Raw genomic sequence first — 17,220 nt, 5'->3', positions numbered from 1 at the left:
TCTGCAAATAAACTATTAGTATTTCCTCCTTTCAATGCGTCTCATCCCATGCAATGCAGTATGACAAGTTATTAACAGTATAGTATGAAAACAGTAAACATGTTCAGCGTGTAATCAAATTAACAGTAGCAGTGGACATGTAAGTTAATTTGGTTTATCAGTAACAATTGGCATGTTGTTCAAGCAATCGGTAATACGTGATTCGAGTATTAGTAACAAATTACTAGTAATCCAATCATAGAAGGCATTTTACTAATTGCATATCATGCATATATATAGTAATAATTTAGTTAATCAATTCATGGGTTTCAACATTATTCATGATATCAGGGACTCAATTGAAAGAGATAAAATTCTAAAAACAGTCTAAGGATTATGGAAGGACTAAATTGAACAATTTACAAAAATTTTAGGCAAAACTGTAAAATAGGGGGCACATGGTTGTGTGGCCAGGCTGTATGTAATGCCTTAAGCCGTGTGAGAATTGAAATATCCTAAGGTTTTAGGGGGACATGGCCATGTGAGAAGTTGTATGGTCTACACGCTCGTGTGTCCCTATCCCGAGGCATGGGTTGCCCCAATTCACTTGTAAAAGAACACACACCTATCCCTAGTCGTGTGAGGGGCACAACATTCAAATCTGATTCGAGGTACCTAAATCAAGTCCTTCAAATGAAATTTACGCAAGAATTAATGATGGATTTCAGGATAAACCAATATTGTCGAATGATTCGATGATAAATCGAGAAAGATCATTTACTCATTCACAATATTATCGTTAGATAGGAATTCTATAAATATTCAAGATTAAACATCGGGATTGAGACGTACTTACTGATTCTTGGCAACAATCAAAGAATGTTTCTACTAGTGAGTACGAATCCAGTTGAGAAACAAGTGGAAATCGGGAATCGATTTTAATTCAGGAGCAAAAGCAAATTTCAGCAATGGGGAAATATTATTTTGCAGAGAATAAGATGAAAAAGAAAAGAGGGAAGAAATAAGGAGAGAAGAGAAAAAAAAGTTCAGTTTAATTTGTAAAAGAAAGCTATAGTTCAATTGTGATTAGGAAAAGGCTAAATACCTAGGGTTTTCAAACTTTGAGGGGCTAGTTGGAAATTTACCATTGCTGCCGAAAATAATAGGGAATTGAAAAGGAGTAACGTGGCTTAATCTTGGGCATGCAGAAGAGAAAGTGTAGATACTTAACCATTGGGCTACTACCCATTTCTTATTAAGATTTTACTCTAAAATATATATATATATATTCTAATGTGGTTTCCATCCTAGGTTGCTGAAAATAAAAAGAAAAGAAATGAGAGAAAAATGGATAGAACTTAGGACCTCTAAGGAGTACACTAACTATTTAACCATCAAGTCTAGGCTATTCTTTGGTTATATATTTCAATTAGCCATATACATTTTGGGTTGTTATAGTGTAATTGAAGAATTATCATACATAAGTCATATACTCAATATACTAGCTTCTGACACCGATACTAATGGAACATGAGCTTTCAATATATAAAATCATATAAGTTAGATACACTTGGTCAATCACTTATTTAGGATCGAGTTTAGGTAACATCCCTCACCCATCCCAATATACAATATGAATAGGAGGTACCACAGAAGCACATACTTATCAAAATCTCAGAGTTATTTAAAATTTCAAGCCTTTAAACATTTTTAGAAAATCAAAAAATTAAGCTTAAGGTGATTTGAGGACTTTAAAATCAATTTAAAATCATTTAAAAATGTTCAAAAGCAATTGGGGTTGTCTGAGACCCAAAACGAGCCCCAAAAAGCCAAATTAGTGTAATGGCTCAACTTTGGGGTAGTTGTATCAGTACCTATGGAGAGATGTACCAATACAACTGTTAGGATCTAGTGCCCTCAGTTTAGTATCTTTTCCAATTTATACTTGTAATTTTTTGAATAGAGTGGTTTAAATAAAATTCCATTATACCTTAATATCATTTGTATATGTCATCAACAATTTTTGCATGCAAAGCAAAATGTAAGCAAATATTGGCTCATTGATTATCTAATGTTTAACTAATATTATGTTGAATTATGTGGTCAGGTCATAATGTGAGAAGACAACTTATATTAGTAGATAATATAAATAGTCCGTAGTCTAATCGAAATTGAGTAAATTGATTGAAAGACTATTATGTTGTCTATCATATCCAATTAGGGAGATGCTTTATCTTGGGCATCGGAGCGAATGTCACCCAGAAGATAGAGATATAGATGTCATTGTCTGGACTAACAATACATCGAATAGAACCCAAGTTGAATTTATCCTAGATCCGTTTATGGATTTATTCACTTATGACATTTATAATGTGACATACCTTAATCTTGAGTGGATGGTGAACTATATATGCATGACTTATTTACCTTGATGTAAATGAAAGCTTAAATTCATATAGATAAGGAACCAAAAGCTAGTGCATTGTATATACGACTTCTACATGATGTAACAACATTCCACAACAGTGGAATTCATAACCTAACAAAGGGTAAATGATATCCTCTTTGACATTATATGATTGATGAAAATGGAACATAACCACAGGTTATTTGTCATAAGACAAATAATTTAATTACTATGTGTTAGTAGTTGACTTTTTCATATCAGAAGATGTAATGGAAACCATGGGATAAAATAGGATAATATTGGGAGAATCAATTTAATCCCAAAGAGATTAAGGATTTTATATGGTGGTAACACATTTATGACAAGGTCATTGGACAAGCACTTAATAAATAGCATTTGTAATGACATATAATAAGGGAGAGTTCAATCATGGTACTATAGTGAAATGATTCCATGATTAAATAAGTTGTAATTAATAGGCAAAAAGTTGGAACTTAATTACAAATTATTTGAGCTCTAATTATATATGTTCAATTGGTCCCTTCCCTAGCTTGAGATAACCTCAAACAAAATTCATGCAAAATTGATAAATTGTGGAATGAATTAATATAAATGGATTGCATTATCACTATTTGCAGTGAATGTGTTTTCTCGCTAAATAAAAAAGATTACTTAAAAATTAATTTAATTTCTTTGAATTATTATTTAATTAATTTTAATTAAATAATTGAAGTTTGAAGTAAGAATTAACTTAATTAGTCATCACAAATTTATTTGAACAAGGCAGTTAAGTTAATTTACTCATGGATCCTAATATGGAATCTTGTCATGATTTTAAAGAAATTAAAATTGGATTAAGAAAACAATTTAATTTAGTTAAATTGATTAATTAAAATAAATAATCTTTTGGGTAATAGAAAATAGTTATTGGGTTGGATAAATTATAAGTGTTGGATACAAGTCCAAATAATACATATAATTGTACCCAATCCAAGAAAGAAATAGGCTTGGTATATTGAGAGGGGCGACAAACCCTAGATACCCTAGAGGTGTTGTCGTCGACTCCTTGTTCTACTGCAAGTAAAACATGTATTTTCTATTAAAATATTATTATTTAATTAGAACTTATTCAAACAAAACTCTTATATCAATTCCCTATAAATTAGGAACTATGTCTTGAACTATAAACACATATTTTTGAATGTCATTATCCTGTCAGGAAATAGTGGAAATTTTTTTTACAAAATAAATTCTATTTTCTAGGAAAAACGCATCGTTTCTAATTATAGAAAGAATTAACTTTTCGACTGAAAACTAAGTAAAGTTTTCATTATGTGCACTAGTTCAATTTGTTTGAGCCTAAATTTAAAGCGATTCGGGGTTCAAGGATAGCAGAGAAGATTAATTAGTTGAATGCTGGGAAACAACCTAGACCACCTTCGCATAAAGTACATGTATAATTTTGATTAAAGTTTATTACTATAAATATCACAATGGCTCAATTTTAAGAAATTGAATTAATGAGTATTTAAATAAGGAATATAATGCGATGCTCTAGGTTGTTAGACATGCGAACATTTAGATTAAAAATACTGCAGCAAAAAGATATAAAATTATGTAGCGGTGTCCATAAGTATACGTGTCAAATTGTAATATAGTAAAGTGTTACAACAAAATACTCCACAAATTATTCCCAGGACCGTACCCAAGGGAGGTTGAATTAAACTAAAATTCACTTTACTACACTAACAGGGCTAAACAGTAATAATCTAAAATTATAGTACGAGAAAAAAAACCAAATAAAAATTAAATAACAAAAATAGCCTAAATTGGATAAAATTAAAGAAGACGAATTAACAATTGAAATTAACGCAAATAAACACACAGAAGATTAACTAGCATAATTCACAATCATAATTATATGTATATATATAATTTGACATAGCTCAATCGAATCAATTAATCAAATGTATACTTAGCTCGATCATTTTTGTAATACCCAATTTTAGCCCGGGCCCATGTAGATTAAATAAACAAATAAATAAAAAAACAACGAATAAAATAAAATTCAGTCCATTGTCCATTTATATACAAATAAATCAAAATAACCTTAGCCCAAACCCAATACAATACAAAACCCACTAAACCTAACCCGAATTACAATACACCCCAGCCCAATAACCAAAACCAGCCCAGATTGTTTTCATTTTAAAAAACCCTAACACTGTGTTTGGTTCGCCGTATTACCCAATCCATTACGCCCCGATTACGTGTGTATTACATTACGCCCCTATTCCGGCGTTTGGTTTGCTGTAATAGGTATTACGCGCGTAATCGGTTACGCCCCTAATCCCCAAATTCTCGTGTTTTCCAATCCCTTCCCTTTTCGCTGTATTAGCTATTACTTCCGCCCTCCCTCCCCATCTCCCTGTTTTACCCTCCCTCCCTACCCGACCCTCTCCTCTTCCGTGCATGAACCTCTTCCCTCACCGTTAAATTCCTTTTATATTTTAGAGCCCCCCACAAAGTAGAGTCACCGTCCTTTCTCTTCATCTGGATTGAACAGCTACGAAAGATCTACCACTAATTTCCCTTCTTTGATCCTCTCAATCAAGTAATTCTCAAATTATTTTCCTACTGTTTTTGGGTTTTTTTAACCCTCTGTTTCATTCAGTCTTTTGTTAATTCCTTAATTTTCCATATATGATTATCAGGTGATGATAAACACTGTGAATTTAAAATTTGGGGAGATGTGAGTGTGTTGAGTGGCTGGAGAAATTATTTTGCGTAGCTGCGATCGAATTGCTGAGTCAGGGGCTACCGAGTTACTGAGTTCTTCATGGCTGATTTTCATACATCGACTCATAGAGCTAACTGGATCTTCTCGCCTCAAGAACTGGTAAATAATATGAAAGAAAAAAAGAGAAATTTCATTGTTTCTTAAATGTGAGGAAAAAACCAATTGTTTTTCTTTGCAATGTTTTTCCGTTTCCACTGTTTATATTGATTACAAGTTGCTGGTGTTAATGTTTTTTGCTTAATTTTCTTCATGGATGCTTTATTGATGTAAGAAGAGATTGAAAAGATAGAAAAGTAGGAATTGCAATTAATTGAGAACTTTCTCAAGTTTAAATTAGGTTCTTTTGTGTTTTGTTTTTAATTTTTTTTTGCTGATATAGGTTGAGAAATACAAGGCTGCAAATCAAAGAGCAATACAAGCACTGGAGAAGGTATGACAGAGTCATTTCTTTTCAGTTTTGTATGTATGTCTATATGCGCGAGCTTGAGTGTGTGTTTGCATAGTGTACCTTCGGATTATCGTTTTAGTAGATTAGATGAAATTGGTGTTGAACTCCCTTCTTTACTTCCCATTAGAAGCATTTAAATGTTGTCAGTTGCAAACCACCATTATTGAAACCATTCCTAGTGGAAATTTTCTTTCTGGTGTTCATTTTATTGAAGCTGACTTGCTGATTTATTCTGAAGTATGGGACAACACAAATGGAAGTAGACGCTGATGGTTCACTATCATACCCTGAACCTATTGCAAGAGATAATGGTAAATGAAATTTTCTTTTACTTTTTAGTTCTATTGTGAGGTGCTAGGTCATCGAGCGTACCATGTAATATTTTGATTGTTCATGTCAGCTGACAAGCATTCTCGTCCAAAACCTCTTAACATTGAAGAAGAACAGTTCATGCGAGTGTTTTATGAGAACAAACTTCGAGAAGTTTGTAGTGCATTCTACTTTCCTAATAAAATTCAGGTACTTACTACCTTTTTTTTTTTTGGATAATGGTCATACTATAAATAAATATGAGGCCATGATCAATGTGATTCTGTTTGTGGTTCATGTTTTGCAGGCAACTACTCTAATTTATTTCAAAAGGTTTTAGCTGCAATGGTCGGTCATAGAACATCATCCAAAACATATAATGTACGAGTCTTCTACATCTCTTTCAGATACAAGCTCCAATGCCCTTTATCTCTGCATGTAATATGCTGGATGAGTCATTCTGATTTGCGCTTAAGAGTATGTTAGAAAAATGCATCATGTGCTATTTTAAAAATGTATGAAAATATCAGGTAAGCAACATACTGTTTGGAATTTGTATATTGTCCCTGACTTTGTCATTTCGTATGTGGTGGTGGAAGAAATGTTACTTTGACTGATAATCACCATTGAATACTAAACTTTCTTTAGAGAATAATGTAATTGTTAAATTGGAAAAGTTTCTTTATAACTCTAGGTTAACCTGTGTGTATGCGGCCTGTAAGATAGAAGAAAATCATGTGTCAGCAGAGGAGCTTGGTAAGGGGATTTCACAGGATCATCAAATGATTCTCAATTACGAGATGATAGTGTCTCAGGTATGGCTACTGTTCTCCTTCCTTTTTCTTTTAGTCTTGCTTTTTTCTTTTGCTTGTGCTTCTCAAAAGTACATAACTGGATTTGCAGAGTCTGGAATTTGATCTCATTGTTTATGCACCCTATCGTTCAGTTGAAGGTTTTGTCAATGACATGGAGGTGGGTTTGGTTACTGATTATCCTTTTGTTCTTCCTTCTATAGTTGTAAAATATATTTACAAGTAAATCTTAAGTTGTTATTTGGGGTAATCATTTGTTTTCCCTTGTCGTGTTATTATTATTTTTCTATGTCGTATTGCATTTAAGGTGTTATATAGTTTGTAACACGATAAATCCATGATAGATTTTGGCATGTTCGTGCATACATGTTGTGTTCCAGTAGTTGAACTTCAGTCCGTAACATAGGCTGCCTCTTGGTTTATTCTGTTTCTCAAACATTTTGCATTGCATGAATTAATAACTTGTGTGTGAAATTATGATTTACAGAAGCTTCACCTGTAGTACATGAAGAGACAGGTCCATCAGAGGCAAATCTCTTCTCAGGCAAATATATACTAGATCCAAATCAAGCTCCGAGAAAGCAAGTAAAACCGGTCGCTCGACTTCAGAAGATTCTCAAGTTCAGATTGTTACTCGACGAGGATGTTCAAGTCGAAACAAATTCCCAAAATAATTCAATTTTGTAAACTAGCAAACTCAAAATTTGTAGTTAAATGTTGATCCTTAACTTTGAAAGTAATTTAATGAAATTTTGAAAGTAATTTAATGAAATTCAAGCTTAGTTATGCTCTGAGGAAGAGTCCATATTTTTAAGCGGTGGATCTTGTATATAAACTATTTCAGCAGATTGCAAATTATAATGCAGCAAATGTAACTTTTTAGTAATGAAGGTGTGATTGATCCGAATTATTTTAAATTGTATAAATTCATATAAGAAAATTTATTATTAAGAATTTTATGAAATTATATATTATTATTAAATTATATGTAATAATAATTATTTTAAATTATACAAATTCATATAAGATAATTTATTAGTTATAATTATTTTAAATTTTATTAAATCATATATTTTAATTAAGATATATTTAATATTAATTATTTCAAATTATCTTTTATAATATCATATATTATGATTTGAGTAAATTCATATAAGATAATCAATTATTAAGAATTTTATTAAAATATATATTTTAATTAAAATATATTAAATAATAATTATGTTTAAATATGATTAAATTATTTATTTTTGATAATAAATAATCTTATTAAAATTTAAATAACAATAACAATAATCATTTACCAAAACAAATTTATGCTAAGGGTATTCTGGTCATTTTAGTTTTCTCCATTATGCTATTACACCTCTATTACATTCAACCAAACACAGTTTTACTATTACGCCTCTATTCCATTACATTCAACCAAACAGTTGATTTGCTATTACACCTCTATTCCATTACACCTCTAATCCAATACACCTCTAATCCAATACACCTCTAATCCAATACAGCGAACCAAACGTGCTCTAAGGGTTTTAGAGCCTCAGCCGCCGCATGAAGAAACCAAATTCTTCCGCGCGTGGATGCCAGCAGTCACCGAGCCTCAGCCACGCGCCTCCAGCTGTACTTGCAACTAACAAACAAGCATAGGCCAACAAACACAAAAAAAAAAGAAATAACAAAATAACAAAATGAAAGATAACAGATTGTATTTCAGTATTTTATTTTATTTTATTTTTATTTTGTGATTATAAAAGGCCAAGCAAGGCACTGTAAAAAGGATTCACGGATTGAATACAAAAAATAAAAATTCAGAGAAAACGAAAAGATTCGAAAGGTGAATAAACTCTTTGCTTTTCTTCATTTTTTTCTTTCGTCTCTTTTTTATTCAAACGCAATAAAAGAGAATGGGTTAGAAAGCTTATCTGGACGCCGGACCTCGCTCGCTTCGTCGAAATCGAAGTTTGAGAGGGGGTGAGTAGTTTTGCGGCAGAAGGAAAAGGGCTTAGGGTTCCTTCTTTTTTAATTTTTGTTTTAAAAATGATAAAAGTTACTAATTAGGGTTTAATATGGCATTTATATACGTTGAGAAACGGTGTCGTTTGAGGCTGATTGAGGTAACCACAAAACGGCGTCGTAGTGAGCTCAGACCCGCGTGGTGACCTGATCCGAGGGAAGGATCCGCGCGTTTTGTCTCAATGGTCCATTTGCGCAACAGGTCCATCTGTATTTTATATTGTTTTAATTCAATTTTTATCATTATTTTAATTTATACATTATATTTGGTTTTGGTTTCAATTGAATACATAATAGAACGACGCCGTTTTGGAAGGATTAATCTGTACGCCAAAGAGGATTTGTGCGTTTAATTGCTGCAATAGTCCCTCTGATGTTAAACAGTTCTTAATTTGGTCGTTTACACATTTGTTTCAAATTCGCCCTTGAGATTTTGTTTTAGTTCTAAATTAATCTATTGTTTTTTTTACTATTAAATTAATTGGTTTATTATTATTATTATTATTATTATTATTATATTTATTATTATTATTATATGTACATTATTATTTATATTAGGTTTTACTTATCTAGATTAAAATATATATATATATATTAATTTTAAGATTTATTCATTTTTATTTTCTCCTCATAATTCTTTGTTTAAAATTCATCTAAACATTTTATTCATTTTTAGTTCTATTATTAAATTATTTCAAATCTTCACATTAATTACTTTTTTTATTTTTTTAATGTAAAATTTTGTGTACATACTTTTTTTTAATTCCAAATTTCTATTCTCTGATTATTGTTTTTTATGAGTTACATTTTATTTTTCTTTAGAATAATAGTTTTTAAATGTTGATGTTGATATTTACATAATGTATGATTGAAATTATTATTATACTTGGTTATGTTTATTTATTGTTCATTACTCATTGGTGTGCATTTTATATTCGAATTTTGCATGGTTCGTTGCCGCTTAATCACACTGCATTTTTAAAAGAAACCGTGTTTCATTAAAAACATTAAAATCATCTTATTTTGTAAATTGACAAAATACTCGGTATTTGCAATTCTCGAGAGGATTGTTCCCTAACTTACTGGGCTTCGATTTTTTTCTATGAATTTAGATAGCCAAGTATTCCTTTTGCAATAAAACCATACAAATTCTAAATAAAATTTTTCGGGATTTCAAAATGTTGAATCCTAACTCACTGGATGTGAAATTTTGTTATCTCGAGTTAAGGATTTTAAAATAAAGGCAATATTCGGTGTTTCGAAATTTCGAGAAATTGAACCTTAATTTACTAGATTCGTATTTCTCGTTTGACCCAAATAACCAAATATCCTTCTCAAAAGGCATGAATTTTAAATTTCAAAAAGACAAACTTAATTTCAAAGATTGGACTGTTGCACCCTAACTCACTGAGTGTGACAATTTATTTCTTTAAAATGGGTATGTCTTATCATCCAATTCGATTATTCAAGTTTTCTTTTCAAAGGATCATATTTTAAAATTTTTTCAAAATTTCAACACTAAGACATTAAGCAATCAATTCGGTACCAATTTTTGGGCGTTGCGAGGGTGCTAACCCTTCCTCGTGCGCAACCGACTCCCGAAGCTATTTTCTCAAAATTCGAAGACCAAAATCGTTATTTTAGTAAATCAATATATTTTAACACACCTCAATAAAAGATCGGTGGTGACTCCAATTTTCGTTTTCAAGTCGAATACTAATTTTTGTTTTCAAAAAAATGGTTTCGACAACTTGGCGACTCCGCTGGGGACCTTTGAAAGTCAAGCCATAAAATTGGTTTTTTTGTCCTATTGTTGAAAATTGAAAATTTGATCTGAAAAATTATGATTCTCTCATTGCATTTGTTTGTGGTATGATTACTGTAAATTGAGTTTTATATCTTGGCATTATATTGCATAAAGACTGTTTAGTCTTACCCTTTTAAGTGGAAGTGAGAAGCTATTCCTTCGTGAGCTTTTCACCTCCGTGCAGGATAGTGGATCACTTCCGGGATCCATCCGTACTTATGTCTTCGTGAGATTTTCAGCTCCGTGCAGCCATAGGGAAATGTATTCCCCTGAACCGAACTCGGTCTGTATGAGCCTATAATGGGTGAAGATCGAGGAATTTGTTGGTTTGGGTACCTTGACTTTAGAACCAAACCACATATAGAGGACCTAGGAGCCTAACTTAAGTAGAATTATCCCAAACTTTAGTGATTACCCAGATAGGTGCTTGATTTTTCTTGTACTTTCTTTAAATTTTGTCCATGTGTTATACTGACTTGTTTGTGTTTTGTTGGTATTTTTTGCATGTCACTGCATATTTCAAAGAGTTTCGATTTAAGTTCGGTTACTAAATTAGAAAATTTTCATGGAAAATGAATTTCTTGATAAAGTGGAAGACAATGCCATTGTTTGCATATGGTCAGAGAAAGTGCAATTGGAAAAAGGAGACAGTTTAACTAAGGGGTATGTGTCAGAGCTGTGGGATTACACTCGTATTAGTGTGACGCAAAATAGTCTTCAAGAGTTAAAGGAGATATGGGATCGGTGGAATGATGAGACTAAGTAGTTGTTTTACTCTAATTATGGGGACTTACCATATTTATTCGATATTAGGGTGGATGAACAATTGTTTCGGGCCCTTGCTCAATATTGGGACCTTGTATATAGCTGTTTTACTTTTGGGAGGGTGGATTTGATGCCTACAATGGAGGAATATACAGCTTTACTATGTTTCCCGAGGTTTCAGGTTGATAAAGCATATTCTAGAGCCACATATGTCCTAGCTTTTTGGAATAAATTGATGAACATTACGGGGATGAGTGAGCAGTAGATCACGGCCAAGATCAAACAGAAGGGTGAGTGTAAATGTATTCCATGGAAGAATTTGTGAAACTTAATTCTAGCACATCCAGATGGGAAAAAGAAAGTTGATGTGTTTGCCTTGAGTATTTATGGGTTGGTGATTTTCCTTAGGGCGTTAGGACATGTTGATGAACTGGTTTCAGATCTCTTTGACCGATTAGATAAAGGGGTCACGCCTGTTCCTGCAATTTTGGCTAAAACGTTTAGATCCTTAAACGCATGTAGACAAGCTGGCGAAGCCAGATTTATAGGATGTGCACAGTTGCTGTTAGCCTGGTTCCATAGTCATTTCTGGAAGGTGGATAAAATTTCGTACCGAGTTTTCTCCGAACATTACTCCCCATTAAAAGAGATAGTGGCCACGCCAAGAAAGGATGACATATCAGAGGAAAATTGGATGGCAATTCTTCAAAATCTCCAATAAGAGGATGTTGAGTGGAGAGCTCATTGGTTGATTCCTGATAGAATTCTTTACCAATGCGGGAGCTTTGATTGGGTTCCGTTGCTTGGAATTTGGGGAGCCGTTGGGTATACACCTTTGCTTGTATTAGGCAATACAGTTCAAGAAAGTTTGTACCGGCAACACATGGGTTAGCTCAGTGTGAGTTCTCGTACCTAGGAGATAATTATAAGAAGAAATTAAAGGAAATTTCTCAGGCTTGGAATCAGGCTCGTAGGGTGAAAAGGCTAGTTGTGGGCCCAGTGACGACACCTGAGTACGGTGAGTGGCGAAGCAAGAGAATTAATGATAATATTCCGGAGTTAAATTCAGAAGATGTTCGATCAATGGAAGAATACTTACAAGTGATCCCATCAGAGCTGGAAATTATAAAACAAGATTTCAAAAGGAAGAATTTAGAGCTTGAAAAGAAGATAGAGCGGTTTGAAGAAGAAAAGATGCATTTGAGGTTAGATGTTGACGTTCAAAAGTTAGAGGCTGAAAAATTAAGGAAAGGAAATAATAAAGCAGAGGAGGACTTAGATAGTTTAAAGATGGATTACAAGAAGTTATGACTATCGATGAGAACTGCTGGGTTGGGAAAGACTTCAGAGTAGTGGCGACAAGAGATCCAGGAAGAAAGAAACAAAGTCGATTAGTGGGAAAGAAAATTTCAAGAGACCCAAGTGCAGAAAGAGACTTGAGAACGACAGGTGTTAGAAACCCAAAGCCATCAAGAAGAACTAAAAGCTAGAATAGCAGAACTCGAGGGATCGCTTGCTCTGTACAGAAGTCATAATTCTGTGGTAGAATTAAAAGCAAGTTTGAGCAAGATCTAGGAAATGAAGAAGAGGATAGAAGAATTAGAGTGTACATTACGAAGCTGTGAGCACCGGATTGAATTCCTTGAAGAAAATGAGGAGCGTTGGAAGGAACAACTTTATTACTCGCAGAATCAAATCGGGAATAGAGATTACATTATGGGCAAGGCTGTGGCTCAAATTCGGGAGGTAGCTGTTCATTTGCAAACATTGGCAATTCAGGCTGAAGTATTAAGCGTAAAGTATGAACTGGAATCAGATCGGGGTCAACAGTTAGCTTTGTTGTTGAAGGAAGTTAAAACTTTGAGCATTAGGGCAAAGCCATATTTGTAATCCATTTTATGTAAAGAATTTTGTTTATCAATAAATTTTTCTAAAAGAAATTGGATCAGAATCGACACCCTTTTGCATTCATTTCATGCATGTGCATTATATAACTTCATATGCATTTAAGATTATTAAAAGGATTTAATTGGTTAAAATTATGCCTCAGTTAATCTGGAAACCAACAAAAACTTACCAACCAAGCACCATTACGGTACCCGTGCAAAGTCGAAAATTATGGATCAAAGATTGGAAAACCTTGAGCGACTTCAATAGGAAATGCATGTAACACCCCGTACCCGAGACCGTTGCCGGAGTCGGACACGAGGGGTTCACAGACTAAATTCGCTTACTATCGCAGTCCATTTTAAAAATTTCCAGGCAGTTGGCTAACTGCGTCACTGTCACCTTAAAAATCATATCTTGAGTTTCACAACTCGAAAATCAGTTTCATAATTTTCCCCTGAAACTAGACTCATATGTCCATCTACATATTTTTTTCTAGAATTTTTGGTCGGGCCAATTAGTACAATTTATTAGTCAAAGTCTCCCATGTTACAGGGATCGACTATACTGACCTTTGCGCATTACGACTTGGATATCTCCCTGTACAGGGCTTCAATACTGATGTCGTTTGTTTCTATAGAAACTATACTCAAAAGGGAATCTATGCATATATGGCATGACTTCTAATTATCTCTGGTTAATTTATAATGAATTTCCAAAGTCGGAACAGGGAATCCAGAAACCGTTCTGGCCCTGTCTCACGAGAACCTGAATATCTCTTAACATACTGTCCATATGATTGTTTTGTTACTTTCCTATGAAAATAGATTCATCAAGGTTCGTTTATATAATTTATTCACTATTTAATTCCATTCCTACTATTTTTAGTGATTTTTCACATCCACATCACTGCTGCTGCCAGCATCTGTTTTTAAGGTAAACTTTACCTATTTCATGATCCTCCATGGATCAACTAGAGTTTGTCATACATATTCCAAAGGTGATCAAGAATAACCCTTCCCATGGCTAACCGTTACCAAAATTTCCATACCTCTCGACGGACAACATACAAAACGATTATAATGCTATGATCAAAGTATATTTAAGCCATTTTCGCATGGCTATCCAAATTTACACAAAACCGAAGGGTACATGACCAACAACAAAAGGGTAGTCCTATACAGGCCATTTTCAGAGTTCAACCAAAAGTGTACCAAAAGGGCTTTGATAGTGTGGGCGACTTCGACTTCAAAATCCCGAGTCCGATAGCTGAAGAACCAAAATCTATAAAACAGAGAATCAAAGAAACAGAGTAAGCATTAAATGCTTAGTAAGTTTTGAGCAAAGAGTTTAGACACAACCAAAGTATAGCATTCATGTAGCTAAACGGATAATTTCATATGCACAAATTTTCAATATCATACTTACTTCACATTACCAACCCTTATGTTCATACACAAAAGATCAACTTAGCCAAAGGCCGGTAGCTCATTTACCAACTGAGCGAATACTTATTTGTAAGGGCTCAACTAATTCAAAGCACATACGAAACATACCTCAATGCTGGGATGTTACAAGCGTATTAACTGAAATTTTTACAGCAAGATCGTTCATTCCCGAATCACGTACCTTCGGAATTTAACCGGATATAGCTACTCGTTCAAATGCCTTCGGGACATAGCCCGGTTATAGTAACTCGCACAAATGCCTTCGGGACTTAACCCGGATTTAGTAACTCGCACCAATGCCTTCGGGCTTAGCCCGGAATTAGTAACTCGCACAAATGCCTTCGGATCTTAGTCCGGATATGGTCACTTAGCACAAAGCCTTCGGGACTTAGCCCGGACATCATTCGAATAACCATGCACATTTAACAATAAATCATGACACATTCGTATTTCATTTTCATTAGCAAAACTCAAACACAAGACACTTATCACTCTTGCAATTTCGGCTCAATAGCCACACACAAAGAGCATGATTTTGATTTGCTTAAAACATGATCTAATCAAATCATAATTTAAGCTCTATTACTCAAGAACTTACCTCGGATGTGGTCGAGCGATTTCGACAGCTATTCGATCACTTTTTCCTTTCCCTTATCCAACTGTGGTCCTCTAAGCTCTTGATCTAATTCAAACAAATTTAACTCATTAAAGTCTCATTTTGCTAGCTTATGGCCGAATATGACAAGGAGTTTGATAGGTCATATGGCCACCTTTTAGCTCAAATACACAATGGTCATACGCATTTTTAATCACATCAAGCAATTTAATACAATTCATTCGAACATCAAAAGAGAAGCTCAAGGTACTTAGCCCATATATACATTAGACATTAGAGTCACATATGTACGAAATCACGAATCGAATTCAACATACTAGCTAATATTTCCCCTTAGCCGAATTTTCTAAGTCAAGCTAAAGCCATCAATAGGCTACCTATGGCCGAACATACACATAACTTATGTACTTATTCATGTGGTCGAACATACATGTCTATGTTGGGGCCGATTGCAACACTTAATACATTCTACAAGTATGGTCACTTGTATTGACTAAACACCATTTTGTTTCAAGTTCAAAACTTGGCTAATACACACATATATACACTAGTAAAGCATCCTCTCCCTTTCCATCAATTTAACACATGCATTACTCATTAATATACCAAAAATTATATTCGGCCTTAGCACACAACTTGCTAGCCGATTCTTCTCCATCTAGCAACCAATGCACATATGTGCTCATTCGTTAGACTCTACTTCATCTAACAACAACCATATTTTTCCCTTCTACTTCCTACCATGGCCGAATGCATCACAACACCATACCATTTCAATTTTTGGTCATGGTTAAACAAAGAACTTAATGTCTCACTCAAAAATGCTAAAAAGAAGATTCAAGAATCACCAATCCATCATCACATGCACCATTACAAAGCTTCACTTTTAGCATGCAAATGATATCAACACAAATCCACCTTAGCCGAATATCATCTCCATGACATAGTAAAGATTTGAACCATGGGCTAGTTAGAACTCAAGCTAACTACTAAAATATACATGAATCTCATGGAGCAACCTCAAACATACCTTAGCCTAGTTACATGCATGGCCGAACCTCTTCAACATTTCCTCCTTTCTTTCCTTTTGAATTTCGGTCAAGGATGTTCAAGGATGAACACACATTTTTTTTCTTTGTTTTCTTTCTTCCATTCACGGCAAAGGGGGGGCATGGATGAGACCATTTTTTTTTCATCACTCCTCCCTTTCATTATTTAATTACCATGCTCATTATTTTATTGTTTCCTCCCATGATGCACCAACACAACATGTCTATGACATGTTTTGCCCATCACCCTTTGTCCATCCTAATGTCATGGCCGGCCACTACTAGATGGGGGGAAAATTGACATGCAAGTCCCCCCTTTTTCAACATGCACTAATAGGTCCTTATGTTTTGATCTATCACATTTCAAAAATGTCACACATAAGTCCTATTGACTAAATTCACATGCAACTTACTAAATAGAAGCTTAAAATTTTCACACATTTATTTTAGACAATAAATATCATATTCAAACAATTTGGTGACTCGGTTTAGCGGTCCCGAAACCGCTTTCCTACTAGGGTCACTTTAGGGCTGTCACAACTCTCCCCCACTTAAGAAATTTTCGTCCCCAAAAATCTTATCGGTAAATAGGTTTGGGTATCGTTCTTTCATCAAGCTCTCGGTCTCCCAAGTAGCTTCCTCGATCCCGTGTTTGAGCCATAACACCTTTACTAACGGAACCCTTTTGTTTCGCAAATCCTTCACTTCACGAGCTAGGATACGCATCGGTTCTTCTTCATAACTCATATCGGCTTGAATTTCAACCTCTGATGGGCTAATTATGTGCAATGGATCAGATCTATAGCGTCGAAGCATCGAAACATGAAAGACGTCGTGAATCTTTTCAAGTTCAGGGGGCAAAATCAATCGATAC

The 17,220-nt window shown here is 34.0% G+C and overlaps 1 protein-coding gene and 1 long non-coding RNA gene across 4 annotated transcripts; both read left to right on the top strand.

Annotated features, from left to right (window-relative positions):
* Positions 1-4,799: 4,799 nt before the first annotated feature.
* On the top strand, positions 4,800-6,198 carry LOC107915052 (cyclin-H1-1). The gene is made up of 5 exons (XM_016844159.2): positions 4,800-5,000; positions 5,101-5,285; positions 5,566-5,616; positions 5,873-5,945; positions 6,035-6,198. Exons 2-5 carry the CDS (start codon positions 5,226-5,228, stop codon positions 6,181-6,183), a joined length of 333 nt encoding a protein of 110 aa, XP_016699648.2. The 5' UTR covers positions 4,800-5,000; positions 5,101-5,225; the 3' UTR covers positions 6,184-6,198.
* Positions 6,199-6,300: 102 nt separating this feature from the next.
* Positions 6,301-7,527, top strand: LOC121222236 (uncharacterized). 3 transcript variants are annotated; one of them, XR_005919416.1, is made up of 4 exons: positions 6,301-6,324; positions 6,638-6,758; positions 6,847-6,915; positions 7,243-7,527. It is a non-coding gene; the product is annotated as an uncharacterized lncRNA (long non-coding RNA). The 3 variants fall into 3 exon arrangements; XR_005919417.1 differs by having other exon boundaries at positions 6,313-6,473; XR_005919415.1 differs by having other exon boundaries at positions 6,315-6,758.
* The last annotated feature ends 9,693 nt before the right edge of the window (positions 7,528-17,220 follow it).

Source organism: Gossypium hirsutum, chromosome D10 (genome assembly GCF_007990345.1).
Source record: "Gossypium hirsutum isolate 1008001.06 chromosome D10, Gossypium_hirsutum_v2.1, whole genome shotgun sequence".
NCBI lineage: Eukaryota > Viridiplantae > Streptophyta > Magnoliopsida > Malvales > Malvaceae > Gossypium > Gossypium hirsutum.
Note: the sequence above shows the minus strand (reverse complement) of the source record. Positions and strands in the feature narration are given on the sequence as shown.